Source organism: Camelus dromedarius, chromosome 10 (genome assembly GCF_036321535.1).
Source record: "Camelus dromedarius isolate mCamDro1 chromosome 10, mCamDro1.pat, whole genome shotgun sequence".
NCBI lineage: Eukaryota > Metazoa > Chordata > Mammalia > Artiodactyla > Camelidae > Camelus > Camelus dromedarius.
The window spans coordinates 4,828,883-4,848,288 of NC_087445.1; the positions used below are offsets into that span (position 1 = coordinate 4,828,883).

General features: G+C 36.8%; 1 protein-coding gene across 4 annotated transcripts in view; it reads right to left on the reverse strand.

The window, feature by feature from the left end:
• NAA35 (N-alpha-acetyltransferase 35, NatC auxiliary subunit) overlaps window positions 1-18,570 on the reverse strand; it is an 84,725-nt gene extending 66,155 nt beyond the window's left edge. Inside the window, exons 1-6 of one of the 4 annotated variants that reach the window (XM_031447338.2) lie at window positions 18,506-18,570; window positions 17,326-17,454; window positions 7,611-7,644; window positions 4,440-4,554; window positions 3,597-3,671; window positions 1,530-1,697 (exon numbers count right to left, since the gene is read on the reverse strand). In XM_031447338.2, coding sequence (XP_031303198.1) covers window positions 1,530-1,697; window positions 3,597-3,671; window positions 4,440-4,554; window positions 7,611-7,644; window positions 17,326-17,449 — 516 coding nt within the window. In that variant the 5' untranslated portion in view covers window positions 17,450-17,454; window positions 18,506-18,570. The other 3 variants (XM_031447335.2, XM_031447336.2, XM_031447337.2) reach the window with 3 other exon arrangements.
• Between the last annotated feature and the right edge of the window lie 836 nt (window positions 18,571-19,406).

Here is a 19,406-nt window from a genome sequence, read left to right on the forward strand (position 1 = left end):
CCCTCACCCCCAAATTCATATGTGAAGTTCTAATGCCCAGTGTGACAGTATTTGGAGGTGGAGATTTGGGGAGGAACCCACAGAGTTCTTTAGCAAAAAGTCTCAAGGCTTCAAAAAATAAAAAATAAAAAAGAGGGTGGAACCTATAAACTGAGACTTAAGACATGTCAATCAATTGCAATAAACAGACTGTGTCCTCTCAAAATTTATATGTTGAAACGTAATCTCCAATGTGATAATACTGGAAGATGGAAACTTTAGGAGGTGATCAGGTCATGAGGGTGGGACCCTCAGAAATGGGATTAGTGCCCTTACAAAAGACTCCAGAGAGCTCCCCGTCCCTCATTCTGCCACAGTGCAAAGATGAACCAGGAGCAGGCCCTCACCAGGCACTGAATCTGCCGTTGCCTTAACCTTGGACTTTCTAGCTTCTAGAACCAAGAGAAATAAATTGTTGCTTATAAGCCAACCCGTCTATGGCATTCTGTTATGGCAGCCTAAATGGACTAAGGCAGATGTAAAATGATGAAGAATTTTCAAGGGTGCTAACCAATTGTTCCAGTACTATTTAATAAATAAATCCTTTCTCTGTCCCACTGACTTTTGATGGCCTTTTAGATGTACTTTGAGAATGTATTTAAAATAATTTGTATGTCTCATCTCACTTACTAACTCGAACTTATCTTTTAAAAAATTTCATCCAAATGGGTAAGATTTTCCATGACACCCATATCATTTCAAATACGTAGCTAAATAACCAATGAATGTGTAAGAAGTACACGATATTTCATACACAACTCACGAGCCACACATTCAAATGTGGAAATCACAACAGTCATACATATAATTATTCTCATATACATAATATAAATTTAGAAAAGCTTTACTCTGAACCATTGTTGAAGGCTAAGATAATTATTTTGGATCAGCAACAGTGTTAAAAAGAAACAACAGTTTTAATAAAGCGAAGAATTAAGCAAAAGTAATTACTTATCAGTAATTTCAAATGCTATCACATTTCTCCTTGAAATACCAGTTATCTGAAATCTTTTTTTTTTCTTATGATAGGAGATAAAACTCTTTCTATGTCTAAAATGTACAACACTTTCTGAGAGTGATAAACTAAGTGGAAGAAAATGTTTATACTCTAAATTGTTCTTCAGAACATTGCTTTCCTTAGCTTCCTCTTATGCAGAGACTAACATCCGTGTTATAATTTTTTAGAAAGTTGAGGGATGAGGCTCTCTTCTACTTTCTTTAGGAATCTCCACAACATCCAGAACAAAGTATCTCTGTACACAAAGGCTATTCAATGAATGGTACTGATGGAAAGAATACATAATACGATGAAAGTCCTTTCTTGGAGAGAACTGGATTATTTTAGACAATGTATTTGTAAACAGCAACAGCATCATTAAAAAAAAACTCTATACATGTTGACAAAAAATATATCACATAATCACTTAAATACACCACACTGAATAAGGCAATCAATGAGCTTCAGGAATTCTTATATTACAAAATCTTACCTCTTCAAAAACAGCAGCTTTGTTTACTTTTTCCCTTGCAATGTCACAAATTTTCAAGATTCCCAGAGCAAAAGCTTTCATGGCAGGATCTTCTATAAAATCTGGATTATGAATGTAAAGGCACGTAAATACTGTCTGTGCCAAGGAATGGCCTTCTAACCATGTTATCTATAAAGAAATAAGAGAATGTACATGTTTAAGGCGATACACAGAGTCTAAAAAGTCTAATCCAACAGTCAAACATCAGAGTGCCACAGACTCAAATAAATGTAATTCATCACAAGATTTCAAAGATGACTAAAAGGAAGGTCAGAAAAGACAAAAGAGCTAGAATTCACTTTCACTGACTAAATTCTTTCAAAAATTAAAAATGATTACCTGAAAGATACAGATATGGAAATATTCTTCTATATAATTCAGTTTGTGAAATATTTGGAGATTAATGAAATTAGAGGGCCTCCTTACATAGCATCCAAAAGCTATCAATTGTACAACACAGTCAATAAAAATCCATGAATTAGAGAATTCACAACTTTAACCAGGCTCTTAGCCACTCACTCTTATTTTTCATCCTCACTACTACTAATCCAGTCAAGAGCATCATATGTCACCTAGATTACTGCAAGAAACTATGCAACTGTTTTCCTGACTACAACCTATCTCAGTACCCCCAATCAGAGGGATCTTTCTAAAACACAAAAATAATCATTCAACACTATTTTACTGAGTGACTACCGTGTGCCAAGTACCATGTGCTAGAAGCTAGAAAGATAGCAGCCAAAATTGAGTGATTATTACATCCAAGTGTTATGTTAGGTATTTTCATATATCTTATCTCATTTTTTCCTAATGCTTCGAGGAAGGTGGTATTTTTCTCCTTGTACATATAAAGAAATTGAGTCAAGAGAGTGTAAATAATTTTTCTAAGTTTATTCAGTTACAGTTTATACTAAACCCAAGAATTCTGCAATAAAGGAAGACAAATGCTACATTAGAAAATGAGAAATGCATGTAAAAATTTCTCTAAGATAGATATTTTGTATTACTAGTGTGCAGAAGACTTTCCAGACTAAAAACGATCTGAATTAAAGTCCAAACTTAGATATAGCCCCAAGAGTCTACAGAACTGTTCCTCAACTTTGACAAAAATCCTTCTTGCCTCCTTTTATCCTATTCCACTAGGACTGTAAACTGCTATAGAATAGTAACAATATATTTGAGGGAAAGAGACAGGTTTGGAGGAAGAAAAATCAGGATCAGGATTCTGGTTATACCCCTTTCTAGCAATGTAACCCTAGGCAAATACGTTAAGAGTGATACCAGATATCTCACAGAGCTGATTGAAGACATAAGTGAAAAACACACCCATAAAATACATTAAGTGAAAAACATACACATAAAATACACAACAGAAGTATTTCATACACACCAGCAATCAATGAATCTTTTACTGGCCGAACAAATGAAGAAATTTTACATTACTTCTAGGGACAATGATTTAACATCAAATTTTAAAAAGAAAGGGACAATCAGAAAGGGGAGGGGGCAGTACAAATGATAATTTTCCCACAATTCAACAACAATGTCTAGGGAAGACAACCTATCCAGCATCATATATAAAACGCTAAAAGATTTTCTTCATAGTAGAAAATGGCCAGTTTACTACTATTTACCCTAGATTAGGAAAAAAAAATACCTCTCCAAAGCCATTCCAAAGTTCTCTATCGTTCAATTTCATGCTTAGTTATGGAATCTTCAATTTCATGCTTAGTTATGGAATCTCTTTATCTTGAGAATTAAAAGGGCACTCTGGATAATGGCTATATTATTATCCTCCTTGGAAAGAAAATATCCTTTCACCCAAAAATGAGAACCTAAAATCACCCAAATGAAAAGATAAAATGCTGTATCTTATAGAATAATTTGGCCTGCTAACCTTATGTACATCTACTAGGCCAAGCATTATACATATTTCATATTCAGTGTTGTTGCATATACTTTCAAATTTAAATTCAGGTAAATCACAGTTTTTAAGTGAACCAATAATAGTATTATTTCAACTCTTACCAAACAGCAAAAACATGTATCCATTATTCCTATCAATTCAGGCAAGGTGAGGTCTTTAATTTTAATGGTGCCATCCTAAAAAGAAGGGGAAATATGACATATAAGCTTTTAAAAAATTTATGGTTACTTTGTCCAGTAAATATTTTAAAATAGCCAAAGATGCCAAATTGACTCTGTATTCTTAAAAATAATGTATCTTAACAGGTCTTTAATAAGAAAATCAAAGCTTCTCTAATTTGAAACAGAATAAAGGCCTTTATAAAGAAATAAAGTCAAACCAACAAGTACTTTAAAAGCACAGTTCAAATTAGTTTTAAGCATTAATATGAAATATTTAAATGAATTAAAACCACTTACAAAGAAAATAAACACTTTAAAAAACATTTCCCTTAAATTGACTTACTATTTGTAAAATTTTTTACAGCATCCATTTACTTAGCAAATCTTTCTTCATGAAATATGCAAAGTTAAACTCTGAGGCAACTATTAATGAACTTCTAGATCAATTCTCATTGAGTAAATTTCTAATTCACTGCAAGAACTTTACTTAATATATTAACACATAAAATTTAATCCCTAAACCAATTACCCTGGTATCTGAATACATACTCAAATACTCTAAAAAATTAATTAAAAAACTGCACATACTCAAATTTAGAGCAAGTTTTTAATGAAGATCTTAAACAATTAAAATTTCAATAAAAAGAGAGATAACCAACTCTTATATAACTGAGATGCATTTAAGAAAATTACACTTTAATATACTAAGTTTGATTGCCATCATTAACCAGAATGTTTTAACAGATGAATAAAAGAAAACACAAAAGGCACAATGGTGACTACCTTGATAGCTTGTTCAAAATTGAGAACTTTTCGATTAACTTGGTTTCCAATCATGCCAGCATCCATCTTGGGATCCATCATTTCAATGGCAGACATGGCTTCAAAAAGACCAAATCTACAAATAAAAAAATTGACTCTGCAAATTGTTTCTGAAGTAGTAAGCTTACCTAAATTCCCACAATGGTTCAAAAATTATTATAGTACTTTAAATAACTATCCCATTCTATGTGTTGTGTCTTCCCAACTTGCCATCACTTTTATTTCAATTAAATAATCTTCTTTTAACATAAAAATTCTTCCATGTACTTAAATTATTTTACATGCACTATAGGGAAAGGAAAGAAAGAAAAGTTGTTTTCTGTTCTTCCTTCAAAAAGTTTGCGCATTAGAAGTTTTTGGAAAAAAGAGATCAACTGATCTACAACGGATTTCATTTTGCCTTTTTTAAATAATTTTCTCTAACACTTAGAAAGCCATATTTGGAATAACCATTTTCAAATGTAACTTTTTGATTTTTTTCACTTTCTTTACATCTTGAACGTCTAATAATCTGTCACATTACAGTATATAATGCCCACAGTTTTGGCAATTACATAAGAAAAAAGAATCCAGAAACCTGGCAGGCTGGTATTTGCAGCTTATTAGCCATAAATGCAGATAGTTGTGATGTACTATGGACTGATTAGTTAGTGCATCTTCAATTTAGACATGAAAAAAGAAAAGCCTAAGCTGAAGTCTGACTGGCCATCAAACTACTGACTTCCTATTTTGCTTAGTCTAAGCCATTAGCTTACCAGGAAAATAAAGACATCTACCCTGTTATACTAAATCCTTTCTCTCAGAAAAGCAGCAGCAGTAAGACATCAAAAATAGCTTGGAAGACACTTTCCCTGAAATCCCTCAAACCTCTTAATGCTTTAATTTAAAATACTCTGACAATATGAGTATATGATATTACTGAAGACAACTCTCATCTATAAATGTGATGCAATGCTGCAAATCAAAACCCAAATATTATTTTTCAAAGAGTTTACCAAGCCAAAAGAGAAAATAGTGCAGAAATGGAAAAGAATTTTTTCAATAAATAGGGATTTACCAAATATCAAAGGTATAATAATAAGCTATAATAATCAAAAGCATTCTAGCATACACAGATCAAGAGAAATCAATCCAAACCCATGTTTTTGTAGAAATTATGTATGATAAAGGTAGAATTTCAAATCAGTGGAAAAACAATGGATTAGCCAATAAATACTACTGAGAAAAGTGGCTAACCATCTTGAAAAAGTCAAATCTTTGATTTACATAATTAAAAAAAAATAAACCCCAGTAGATTTAAGTTCTAAACCTAAAACAAGCAAACAAAAAACTCTTCAATAATTTACAAGCTACATGGAAAAAAGGTGGTAAGTCCAACTGTATAAAATATTAATTATTCCTTTTCATATTCTTTTTCATTATAGGTTACAATATATTTGAATATAGTTCTCTATGCTATATAGTAGAGACTTGTTTATCTATCTTATATACAGTAGTTAGTATCTGCAAATCTCAAACTTCTAATTTATCCCTTTCCACTCCTTCACCCCAGTAACTGTAAAGTAAGTTTGTTTTCTATGTTTGTGTTTCTGTTTTGTAAGTAAGTTCATTTGTGCCATATTTTTAGATTTCACATATAAGTGATACCATATGGTATTTTTTTCTTTCTCTTTCTGGCTTTACTCAGTACAACAATCTCCAGGTCCATCTACGTTGCTGCAAATGACATTATTTTATTCCTTTTCATGGCTGAATAGTATTCCATTGTGTGTGTGTGTGTGTGTGTGTGTGTGTGTGTGTGTGTGTGTGTGTGTGTGTGTGTGTATATATATATATATATATATATATATATATATACATATATATATATATATATACCACAACTTCAAGAAAATTTCTTAATGGCACAATTAAAACCCTAGATCATTGAGGTATCTGCCTAATTAGTATAACTGCTACAGAAACTGTAATAGCATTATAAAAGCTATTCCATGCATTCAACAAATACTGGTCTTCTATGTGCTAGCCACTGTTCTAGGCACTTGAGATACATGAGTAAGCAAAAAAATTTTGCCTGCCTCATGGGGCTTACATTCTACAGGAGGGAACAGACAATAAACAAAGATAAGTAAGTTACATAGTAGGCTTGAAGACCGCACATGTTGGGGGGAAACGAAATGACAGCTAAAGGAGATATGGACTAAAAGGATACAACTTTAATAGTTGGTTGGGGTGGGCTGCTGGCAATCATGATCCCTGGGCTCAGTGTTGAAAATCTTGGGGAAATGCAGAGGAGGCCTATGTCCTCTAGTAGCCTCTCTCAAATCTTGTGTCAGAAGTCACATTCTTTCCTGTATTAGCTTGAGGTTTGATTTCATTATATCCTTCCCATAGTTGCCTGAGGCATCAAAATGATGACCACAGTGGTTCTCAAAGTGTGGTCCCTAGATCAGCAGCATCAACCTTACCTGGGAATTTGTTAGGAATGCAACTTGTGTGGTCCCACACCAGACTTACTAAATAACGAACTACTTGGCGGGTGAGGTCCAGCAATCTGTGTTTCAAAAACCCCTTCAGATGATTCTGATGTACATTAAAGCCTAAGAAGAACTAATTTCATGCTCTACTTTCCCTGACCAAATGTCCAGTTTTGTCTACTTACTAATTTAAAATTTCATACTCCCAACCTTGAAAATTGAGTCAGGACATAGCAATATAGAAACTAAGGCCATCTGTGGGAGTATAAATATAATCAAGCCTTTCCTTTTATTTTACCTTTCTAGGGATTCTCAATCGACTTTCATCTAGGCATTTAGTCACTCATCTCTAGTCACCAACCAGCCTATTGACATATGATAAACAATAAATACCTTTTCTTCAAGAAATTCCACATTCTGTACACCTATCCTCAAGGAAAAGACCGTAAGTCACAGTTTCACTAGGTACTCCCATTTCCTATCACAATTAAGGTCAGCTACCCCAAAACAGCTCACCAAGGGTAAAATATGCAATCAGTGTTATTCTTACAGCTCAGAAATGTAAATTACTCAGACTTCAAGGAATATACTACTGCACGTGAGACAAAATAGGTGGAAATATCACTACACAATTTCAAAGAACACAAATACTTACAGCTTATCATGAAGTAGTTCTCCCAACTTTAATTCTAAAAGAAACAAAGAGAAAAAAAATTTTTAATACCATATTTATATTTTTTAATTTTAACAAAAAAATGAAGCAAAATATTAGCACCTGAAAAATGTTCCTGCAGTCCTTTAAACTTTTTTCTAAGGAACAGTCATATCATTTCTATTCTATTACTAATATAATGCCTTCTACCCAGTGAATATTTAAATACTAACTCTAAATTGAACATTTGAGAATTTACAAGTGACCCATCACAGGCCACAATAAAACAACTGGAATTATCAGCCTCATTTTTTAAAAAAAACACAAGTATATTTCTCCCTAAGTAAACGTTTTCATAGAATTGAACGCTATTTCTCAAGTTGTTTTTAAACCACTTGGAATCATAATGTAATCTCTTTTTGTCCCAGTAAGTGTCAAAACTATTTCTTAAATTACATTTTATTTAAATAATATAGAAAACACTTGAGTAACAAGCTGATCAAAACAGTAATCACCCCTATAAAGCAGTAGTTCTCAATCTTGGCTGCATATCAGTATCAACTGGGGAGCTTTTGAATATCTCAATGTCCAAGCAGCACTTCAAACCAATTAAATTCTAAGGATGTGACCTACACAGTGGTTTTAAAGCACTCCAGGTGATTGCAATGTGCAAGGAAGATGGGAAGTAGTGACTGTATCATTCTTAAGGAGCTTAAAAATTGATGGTCAAATCCTTTGGAAAGTATAAAGAAGCAGTTTTCAGAATTTTACTAATCCCCTCAGCTAATCACAAGTTAAATAATACTAATTTTTAAAGTTCATGTATCAAAACAGATAAATCAATGAGAAGTGTTTATTAAAATACTATAATAAAGCATAAGAGAACATATAGAGGTTCTCAAAGATGGTTTGGGAACCCAAAAGTCTGTGATGTTAAAATTACTTTCATAATAACCCTAAAGCAGTCTTTTTGTCTTTTTCACTGTGTTGACACTTACATCGATGATGAAAAAGCAACGGTGCAGAGAGGAAAAGAGCAAAACGTCTGTAGCTTCAGCACTTATCAAGATAGGGGCCCCAAGATAAACAGCGTATTCTTCACTTCCATGCACTTTCACTTAAGAAGTCTCAGATGGAGCATTAAAAATTAATTTCAGGGCCAGGACCAGGGCACAAGTAAGGAATGTAGCATGCAAAATTTAAGGAGGTACTACTTTCAGGTGGTGCCTTCTTAAATTTTTACCCTGTGTGCCTCACTAACTTCATCCTAGTGCTGGTCCTGACTTACCTAATTAAATCTCAATCTCTGAGTACATATGTTTTTAATATTCTATTTGACAAATGGGAAGAATATGTAAACACTTCCACCGCATACCAAAGTTAAGAGGTTGTCTCAAGGAAAAGCTCTTGTACAATTATCATGGAACATCATTTTTACTTGAAAGAATAAATGACAAGTTATAGTTATTCAGACTTGAGAATATGGCATTTTCTCTAAAATAAATGAGTTCGTCACTTTAGGAAAATAAATGACAATGTTTACTACCAATGATAAAATCTGAGCTTTCATGAAAAAAATCAGAATTTTGGAAAACATGTATCTGTCACTGTGAATGTTACAGTGTCCTAATATTTAAAATAGCTTTCCGATGATATTGGTGGTGATATTAACAAATGTGCGTTTTAATACTGAATGAAGTATGCCAACATTTGGAACATGTGCTTAACTCACTGAACTAATACTTTCCAAGTGGTAATGCATGTTACAAAATTAGGCATGGATAAAAGAACCATTCAAAGTTCAAGAGGAACCAATATATTTTAATGTAACAGAGCATGAAAAGTCCACTGATCACACTTTCAGATTCCAAACTGCAAACTAATCTTTAAGAAACTACTACCTGTCAAGTTTTGGTGTAGTAGCAGAAAAGAATATCCATAATTATCTGAAAAGATTCCTCCATCTTTTAACTACATATTTGGTGAGGCCAGATTTACTTCATATACTTCTACCAAAACAACATGTGGCAACAGATTGACCACAGAAGCCAATATGGAATTCAGGTGACTTCTATTACGCCAACATTAAAGGGACTTTCAAAAGTATAAAATAATGCCGTTCTTCAAAGTTATTTTTTGTTTTGGAAAATACATGTATTTTTCATTTAAAAAATATGTTAACATGCAATGGGTTGATTATCATTTTCAAATGAATAGTATTTTTTAAATTCCAATATAATAAACATCAAAATATATATAACATACATAAGCATTCCTTTTTAAAAGCATAAGAGGGTATTTTTAAGGGTACTGAAACCAAAAAAATTGAGAACTACTGTAATAATTTATCATACACTCAGGGTAGATTTGGGTACCAAATAGCTTCACTGAACTTAAAAATAAAAACACGCCACAGACCTAGAAGCAAATCAATCACTCTGGGCCTTGACCTTCTCATCTGCAAAATGAATGGTTTTACTAGCTGACTCTGTCAAGTCCCTTAGAACACCAGTAATCAGACCACTCACTAATAAACTACAGGTAGTAAATTTTAAAATCTACTCACTAAGCAGAGTACAAGCACTCTCACTGCACGATCCATAAATGGACAAAGAATCTTCTACTACAGACATGAGTACTTTGGGTCTTATCCAACTGAGCGGCATTTCTCAAAAAATTTAGTGAGATAGATGTGCATTTATCATTAGCAGTCAGGGCAATGACGTCACCCATCATGCAGTCTCTGGAAAATTCCACTGTAGATTAATAAGGGAAATTAGAATCAAAAAGGTAAGTTAATGTTTTTGTATTACATGAAAATAGCTTTGACCTTGCATACCCCATGAAATGGTCTTCGAGAACCTAAGAAACATGGACCACACCAAACCACTGGACTAAGTTAACACAATGATAAAAACCAAAAGTTACTCTACCTTTAAGTTAAAACCTTAAGTAGGTGCAAGAGCATACATATAGCTTAGTCAACACAGAACAAAGGGAAAAGTCAGATACCAGGAAAAGATGATTCCAATTTTTTTTTTTTTTACAACCTTGACAATTAACTGCCTTTTTATTCTATCTTCATTCTCATAAGGCACAAGTAGATCTGCTGTGAGAAAATTTAACTTAATTTTGTGGGTCAGAAAATTTCATGATATCTTACTGAGGATATCTTTCCTTTTGCCTTAGAAATGAACAATGAACCAAAATCTGCAGCTGGAGTTTCGGTTTGCAGCAGTGCTAAACACCTGTAGCATATGATCACTCTCTTGAAAAAAGTAATCTAACAGGATGAGAAAAACATGCAACTATTTGATAATGCATATATATTTTGCCATCTTATAAATGAGAAGATCATTTGTAAACTGGTGTTACAGATCTTTGAATAGACTTCTACACATAACATTATAAATTATGGTTAAGTTCTCTGCTAGGGCCACTATGAAGGGCCTACTGAATACCTAACTGAAATCTAATACCATTGTGATATTTAAACAGATGAATTAAAGTTTACCCTTGGGTAAAGGTGGCCAATTAAACACATGCAACTACCTTTAACTCCCTCCTGAAATCTAATTTAAACAATTAAAGGGAATTTTCTTTTTTAAAAGAAAGCTATGAACCCAAACGATGAGGAAAAACAGATGCAGAAATAATACAACAAAATTAGGGAAACTTGGAAGCAGAAAGACAAGTCGTTTCTTAGCAAACCCAAGGAAAATAAAGCCAGTAGTGGAGAAGGCCAAAATCAACCTGATTTACCACTTACCTCTGAAAGTGAGGATAAAGATGGGCTGTCAGAGAACCCAGAATCCTACCCTAAATTACAGAGCAGGGTAACTACCACTCCCTCATCCTGAATAACACTGAATATTTTTTTTGAGGAGGGTAAAATCTCCAGGGACAGAAGGTTATTCGAAGGCCAGGATTCAGTACCGGAAAGAGGGGGCATTAAGTGAATATATGAAAACTCCAGGTCTCTCCCTCAACTTTACTGTTAAATCACAGGCAGAAAGTCAATTCTTCAAACTCAATGGAGGAGATCAGACAAATTTTCTGTACAGAATATAGTCTTTCTAAGAGGAAGGAGCTAAATAACTGACACCAGAAGTTCTCTAACAGAAAAACCAAGCTGGATCACCTGACACTGACATTCAAAGCAGAGGGGTCCTGCTCAAAAATTCAGAGCTTCCAATTTGCTTTTTGACCCCCTATGCTTAGATAGGTAACAAAGGATTCTTAGATGTCTGACGTAATCTCCTAATATGAAAGACAGAAACCAAAGGAAACAAACTAAAAAAGGCAAGTTGGAGGAAAGACACTATGCTATGTAGGGAAACAAAATTTCAAAAGAACTATTACTATCCTTAGAGAGATTAAATAGTGCAACCCTGAAACAATAACCGAACATTTTTATTGAAAAAAAAAAAGAAACATCCTGAAGAAAAATATATCTTAGAAATTGAAAACATTACAGTAGATAAGAAAAATTAAGCTGAGAGTCTTAGTCCATTCAGGATGCTATAACAAAAAGATCGTAAATTGGGTAGTCTATGAAAAAACTTCTATTTCTCACAGTACTGGAGGCTGAGAAGTCTGAGATCAAGGCACCAGCAGATTTAGTGTCTGGTGAGGACCCATTTCCTAGACAGTCATCTTTTTGCAATAACCTCATATGGCAGAAGGGACCAGGGAGGCTCCAAGGGGCCCCTTTCATAGAAGCATTAATCCCAATCATGGCGGCTCCACTCTGATGACCTAAGAACCTCCCAAAGGCCTCACCTCTTACTACCATCACACTGGCAATAGGTTTCAATATATGATTTGGGGGAACACAATCATTCCATTCAAAGCATCGAAGAAAAAGACAAAGAGATGGAAAATAGGCATGAAAGGATAAGAAAAAAACAGAGAATCAGCCTAGAAGTTTCAATATCCAAAAAGCAAGCATTCCATAATGAGAATACAGAAAAAACAAAGAGGAAACAGAGTGATTCAAGAAAGTTTCCCAGAACTGAAAGATCAAAGTGAAAGCACTCCAGAGTTACCAACAAAGCAAACCATTGTGAAAGTTCTGGAAAATGGGGAATAAAGAGAAGATTCTAAAAAGTTACATATAAAAGCTCAGTAATCAGGATGTCACCAGACATTTAAGCAATGCACTCAACATTCTCAAACATACCCAGATGTATTATCAATAAAGTGGGAGGACAGAATAAAGACATTTTTAGACCTCCAGAGCCTCAAAAAATGGTATCTCCCATGCACTTTACTCAGGAAGATAATTAAGTTGTCCAATTAAAACAAGGGACAAAAGTAAGAAACCCCAGGCTGATGATGAAGGAAGATCTCAGAATCACACCAGGTAAGAAAGAAGTCCAGATTGGAGTAACGTAAGAGACTTGAGAAGAAATTTCTTTATGGAGATAAAAACAATATAATTTCTGATGTGTCTGAATGTCTTAAGAAGATTTAGACAATTGGTGAAGGGCCTAAGGAAGAATTAATGATAAGTACTTAGTTTTTGAGTAAATATTTTTTACATAAAACAACTGTGTAGGAAGGGAAAAACAGTCTTCCTCTTGGCTCACTTTGAATAACATCTGCACAGCTACAACTACATGGGGGAAGTCTAAAGATAATTTCCAAATGGGAGTGAGGGGAATCAAGAAACATCAATAAAAGCATGCTATCTAGAAACATGATTACTAAAATAATTAGCTAAAAGGGGGAAAGTGGTGACTTCTGAGGATACCTTTTCTAATGACCAAAGCTCCTAACATAAACAGGATACACAGTATAAAATTCAGGGGGAAATCTCGTAAGACGCATTCAACAATGCAGCAGAGCCCTCAAAATACAATAAAGGTTGCATTCCCTTCCTACTGCTTGTTCTATTGAAGGCTAGTTGTTATGGCATCCAATATTTGTATGTCCTTTTATTAAAGAATTCAAGGTCAAAGAGGTTAAATGATAGCTGAACATTCTTGAAAAAAGTAATCTAAATGGAGTGAACTAAACAGCACTACTGATATTTTGGGCAGAAAAATTATTTTCTGTGGGGGCTATTCCTGTGCATCAAATGACAAGCAGCATCCTTAACGTGTACCCATAGATAACAACAGCAAAGCCCCACCCCTGACTGTGGCAACCAAACATGTCTCAGGATGTTGGCAAATGTCCCTTGAGGACAAAATCACCCTTGGTGGAGAACAAGAGTGATCCACAATTACCAGTGCTGCTCACCCCACCCATGCCCCACCATATCAAAAGTATTCTTGATAGTATGGAACAATGAAAACATAATTTTCATTTCCAAAACCAAAATCAATTAAAAAAATATTCTGTAAGTTGCCCAGATCTTCTACCAGGACAATCTCTGCCTATCTTTTTCCACTTAGACTAAAATGGTAACAAATAGCAAATGCCTAGAACAATCATTCTCAAACTGGAGTTCATGAATTGAGGGGGTGGGATGAAAGTCCATTAAAATTTTATCAAGAATCTATACTTCTTCAACAATAATTGTTACGTGCTATGTAATCAGTTCAATGATAACCTCTCTAAGATTACGGAAACATATCCCAGGCCAACTGGATGATAACGTTATAATCAAGTATTGCCACAATGTCAGTGCCTGAGCTTGTGTTCATGATCATACTGGTTCCAGGCAACCACCCACAACAACAGCATTTAATGTAATGCAGTGGTTCTTAAAACTTCTCAAGTCCAAGGCTGGTTTGAAGAAACATGGCCTTATACTATTCATTTATTCTTAAAGACAAACATTGTTCTGGGTGAGAGAAGACAGAACAGAAAGGAAGAGAAGTAAGAGGTTTAAGCATCCTAGATTTTAAATGAGGGAAGGGAAAGCAGCAAAAGGAGTTTTTGCAAAGTACCGCGCAAGAACTAAAGAAACTAGATGGGTGAGGGGGTCTTAAACAGGGATATCTGTAATAAAGACTGAGTAAGAAAGAAGGAACTAAGGCATCAAAAAGAGGAGAAAATAGGATGGGAGGATAGGCCCATATCCTTCAAGACCAGAGTTTTAAAAGAATGAAAGTAATGATAGCCAACCTTGGATTACCTCTAGGCTCTAGATATCTGGTGGTGTCCTTATCCTGGGAGAGGTTGCTGGCTATCCAGAGAGCATGTGGAAGAAGGGAATGTGGCAGGCAAAACAAGCAGCTGCAGTGTATATTTTATGATCATTTATGTTTCAGTGAAGTTTTTTAAGTTGTGAGTTTGCAATTCAGAAAGTACCTAAATACAGACAACCAAATGGAATATAAAGAGCAGAGGTTTAACAGGTAGCAAAATGAGATGGTTTGAATTAAGCAAGGTTTCCCAGAGAAGCAAAGCTCAGAGGTATAATTTAGATAAATAATCTATTACGTATCAGGCAAAATAATAGTAATGGTGCTAGACAGTCAAAATAATATGTAAAAGAAAAAAACCCCTCAGTGTCAGCTATAGAAAATGTGGAGGGAATGTGTGCCATCTGCCTAATAGGAAGTAAAAGAAATGATGGAAGTTAGAATTCGATCCCGAGGACTTTGAAGAGCCACTGAAAGAGTAAGCAGAAATGTGCATGAAAACGCTGCCATCAGTATGCAGATTATTTTAAAGTACTCCTCACTAAAATCACGGAAGTCTAGCCAAAGAGAAACCACTCTGACAGTTAAGAAAAAGATGTAACAACATCTGTATTAAACTTAGTTTTTAGAAAGTTGTTAGAACAAAAGTCTAAACCATAATCAAGGCTAAGAATCTGATTATTTCAAGAAGGGAAAACAAATTATTAATACCACAGACTCAAGACTGCTAACAGCCTTCAGTCCTAAAACCACACAAGAAGATTAATTCTCTATCAACTTTTTCGTTTCTAGATGTATGCCTCACATTTGAGCCACCTGAGACAGTGCAGGAGCTAATCATGGAGGAGTTAACAGGATGGTTTGATACTGGCAACAAAACAATATACCACCCTCTCTCAATCCACACTGAAGCAGGTATTAAACCATATTTCCTACTCAAGGTTCCTTCCACGAGAAGCAGAAGTTTTCACTGTTCCTCAAACATAAAGGTCTCACTGAACTTTGGCTCTAATAGTTCATTTCAGTTTAGAGCAATTCCCTCACATTCACTTAATAGAATCTTGACCACTCTTTTAAGGCCTAACTCAAGCCATATGTACTTCATAAAACCTTTTCCCATTTAGGTTCATAATGACAGCCCTTCAAGGCAGATCACTTAAAATCAGTGCAAGATGACAGGTGTGATCCACTTGATAGTCTGAGAACACTGAGCACAAAAATTACGTTATAACTTACATTTCTTTCTCTCTCCCTTAGATAGACATATACGGGCAGTCCCTCAACTCCCAGTCTAACGTTCTTTCCACTGTCCTACTTAGGCATACTTTAACTAGACATGTATTTCAAAACACTCAAAGGGTAAGCACATGATTTATCACTTTGCTTATACTCAGCTGGCTCCCTTTCCACCTGCAGCTGCTCCAAGTCTTTGCTCCTCTCATTAAGAGCACTACTCTAAACACACTCCACCATGACCAAAACCCAAAACACCAAAATAGAAGCCATTAAGGCATGAATCCTTCCACCATTCCTTCCCATCCACTGAGAAATATACCCGTATCTTCACCATCCTAACCTCTGTTCTTTCTAAGTCCCTATTCTCTCCCCTCAATTTCTCTACTATGTTCTAGATACCATCCTCTCTTAAGTTCAAGCTCTCACTCTATCATTTATTCCTTTCTTTTATCTTCATTCTCTCCCTGAGGCACTTTCCCCTCAAACAACAAACATGCTCATTTCTCCAATCACTTACGTCCAAGCATTTATTGAACTATGTGCCAGGCAACCTTCTGTTTGCTAGGGTTAGCAAAAGGATCTCTGCACTCTCAGAGCTTACATTTCAGTGGGTGAGGCTGACAATAAACAAGAAATAATTGAAAATGATAGCTTCTGACAGTAGATGAGTGCTATAAAGAAAATAAAACAGGGTGATTAAACTGAGACGGAGTTGAATAGAAGAGAATGAAGGGGTGAAACTACTTAGATTCCTTGTTCTGAGAAGACACCACTGGGAAAGTAACATTTAAGTCGTCGGGAAGGAGCCAGCTATGTGAAGACCTGGGGACACTACCTTGGTGTGTTTAATAAGGACCTCATGACTAACAATGAGCCAACCCGAGCAGTGATACAAAAATAAAGTCTGAGTGGTAGGCAGGCACCAAATCATATTGGTCATGGGAAAATGGGGAAAAAGTCTGAATTTTATTCTACATGCAATAGGAAGCCCCCGGAGGATCTTAAGCAGGGAATGATATAATCATTTTCAAACCTCCAATATACGATAAAACTACCGTCTTTAGGGCAACAGAATTTGTGTTTCCACCTTTCAAAATTATTGCTATGTGCTCTCTAACCTGCTATTTAAAGTTAGAAAACTTTAACAGAAGAAACTGCCTCAGCATCTGTATTTAATGCTGTGTCATTCTTAAACCGGTTTTATATGAAAGTTAAAATTAGAGTACAGCAAATGAGTAAGTGTGGTTGGTTAACAAACTCAGTAAACCAAACTGACCTGTTGATTTTTTTTTTTCATTTATTGAGACAGTTTAGAAATCACAATCCAGATTTTTATTGTACCCTTTCCCAAATGTTGAACTTCTAATCCCAAAATTCAAACTCACCTCGACAAGCTTCTTCGAAATCCTGGGTTATGTCCACCCAGTTTGTATTGCTTTTTTCCATCTTTTCTGGTATACTGAGCTCCCATCCTGAATCATCGTCTTCTACAGAAGCCTTCATAACCATTATGCCTACAAAAGTAATACTAGTGTAAAAGAGGGATGTAGCTTTCAGAGCAAGAGAATTAGCAAACCATGTGTGTCTGTTTAAATACTAGATGAAGTCTTACTAAACTGTTTAAGTAGAGCTCTTCTGAGTTTGTGGACGGTACTGAAAAAAATTACCTTAATGCAATTAAATCTCACCGTTAATTAACACTACCTGCTGCTCACTTACTAACAGCCCACCACCTACCAGGGCTCATAAACAGTTTGGCTACTTAAGAAGAAAAACCACAAACCATCCCACCACTAGCCCAAAGAAAACCAACTCCAGAGCTTCCAACTTTTAACACCGGCCACAAATAACCAAAGCTCTCTTCAGGGACCCCTCTCGCTGCCCAGGACCCCGTGCCGCATCTACTCAAGTGAAGGTGGTCCCTCACCGGCCCGGAGCTCACTGGGCCAACCTCTCCAGGCCGGGCAGGACCCCTGCAGGGCCGATCCGCCGGGCGCGGCGTGAGGGAGAGCACCACCAGGTGCCAGCCGCCGGGCCCAGGGCGGGGGTGCACCTGAGGCGGGGACCCTCCCCACCCGGGTCAGCCCGGCCCGGTCCCGGCCCCACGGGCACGGAAGCAAGGACAGGGCTGTCCTCGTGCGGGAGGACGGGCACGCCCGGTGCCAGGTCGTCGCCCCGGTAACACTGAATAAGCCCAGGGCCCCGGCGGGCAGCGGGCACCGGGGAGCCCGCAGCTCCTACCTGAAACGCGGCGGGAGGGCCGGGGCCGCAGGGTGACCTGGCGTCCCCAGGGTCCGCCACACACGCGGGGGGCTGCTACTCTCGGACACGGGAGGGAGGAAGTCTCAACGGCTCCGCACGCCGGTCCCTACCTACTTCTCTCTTGGCCACCCGCGCCGCCACTCACCGTCCGGACCGCGGAAATAACGACGCCGCCTCGGCCGCCGTCGCCCCCTCCCCTCTCAGCCCAGCCCGACCGTCCTTGTGCGCGCATGCGTACGCCCAGTACGCGCGACCCCGCCCCCTCTCCCTCACGCCTGGAGACTTCGAGCTCCCCGGCCGCACCCCCTTCCTCGCCACCGCCGCCGTTCGACCGATCGAGGCCATCTTCTCTTCTCGCGGGATTAGAGCCAATCGCGAGACCGGAAGCTACCTTCCTTCTCCAGCCTCGGCCCGCGTCCTGGGTAGTAGGTGGGTCCCGGTAAGGGGCGGGACCTAGAGGCCCAGAACCCGCCCCGCCTCGCCCCGCGCGGCTCCCTGGGAAATTCTTAGAAAGGTGACGCGGAGGCCCGAGGAAGCAATGGTTAACATACCTAGACGGTAGATGTTGGGTCCGTAAATGAAGACCCCAGCCTCGAGAGCTCCATCGAGCTACTGCTGCCTGACACCGCATTTATGTTTCCTAGACAGTCTGGGGATTTCGTGAGGAAAAATGGAAACAAAATTTCAGCATAATCAAGCCAGTCAATTTCTTAGACCCTTCACATATTTTTAGACTTCTTCTAAATTAATAACGAGTTTTAAATAAGTGGGCTAGTACGGTAGGAAACGAAACGCATCTTTACCACTACATAGCCATTAAACTGGCCAAAATTTAGAAGACGGTACCTAATGTTGACGACGTGGAACCTCTGGACCTTTCATATGTTGCTGATGGGAATACAAAATGGTACAGCCTCTTTGGTAAACGGGTTCTCTTCTATCATAAAATTAATCATACACTTAGGTGATCCAGCAATTCCACTCCTAGGTGTTTACTTAGTAATGAAAATGTGTCCACACAAAAGCTGGTACATTAATTTTCAATAGCTTTATTTTTAATGATCAAAAACTAGAAATGACCCCAAAGATCATCAACTGGTGAATCTAAACAACTTGTATAGCCAGACAATGATATGTAATTATCCACATAATGAATAGTAATTACTGACAAACAGGGATGACTACTTGACACGCAAAAATATGA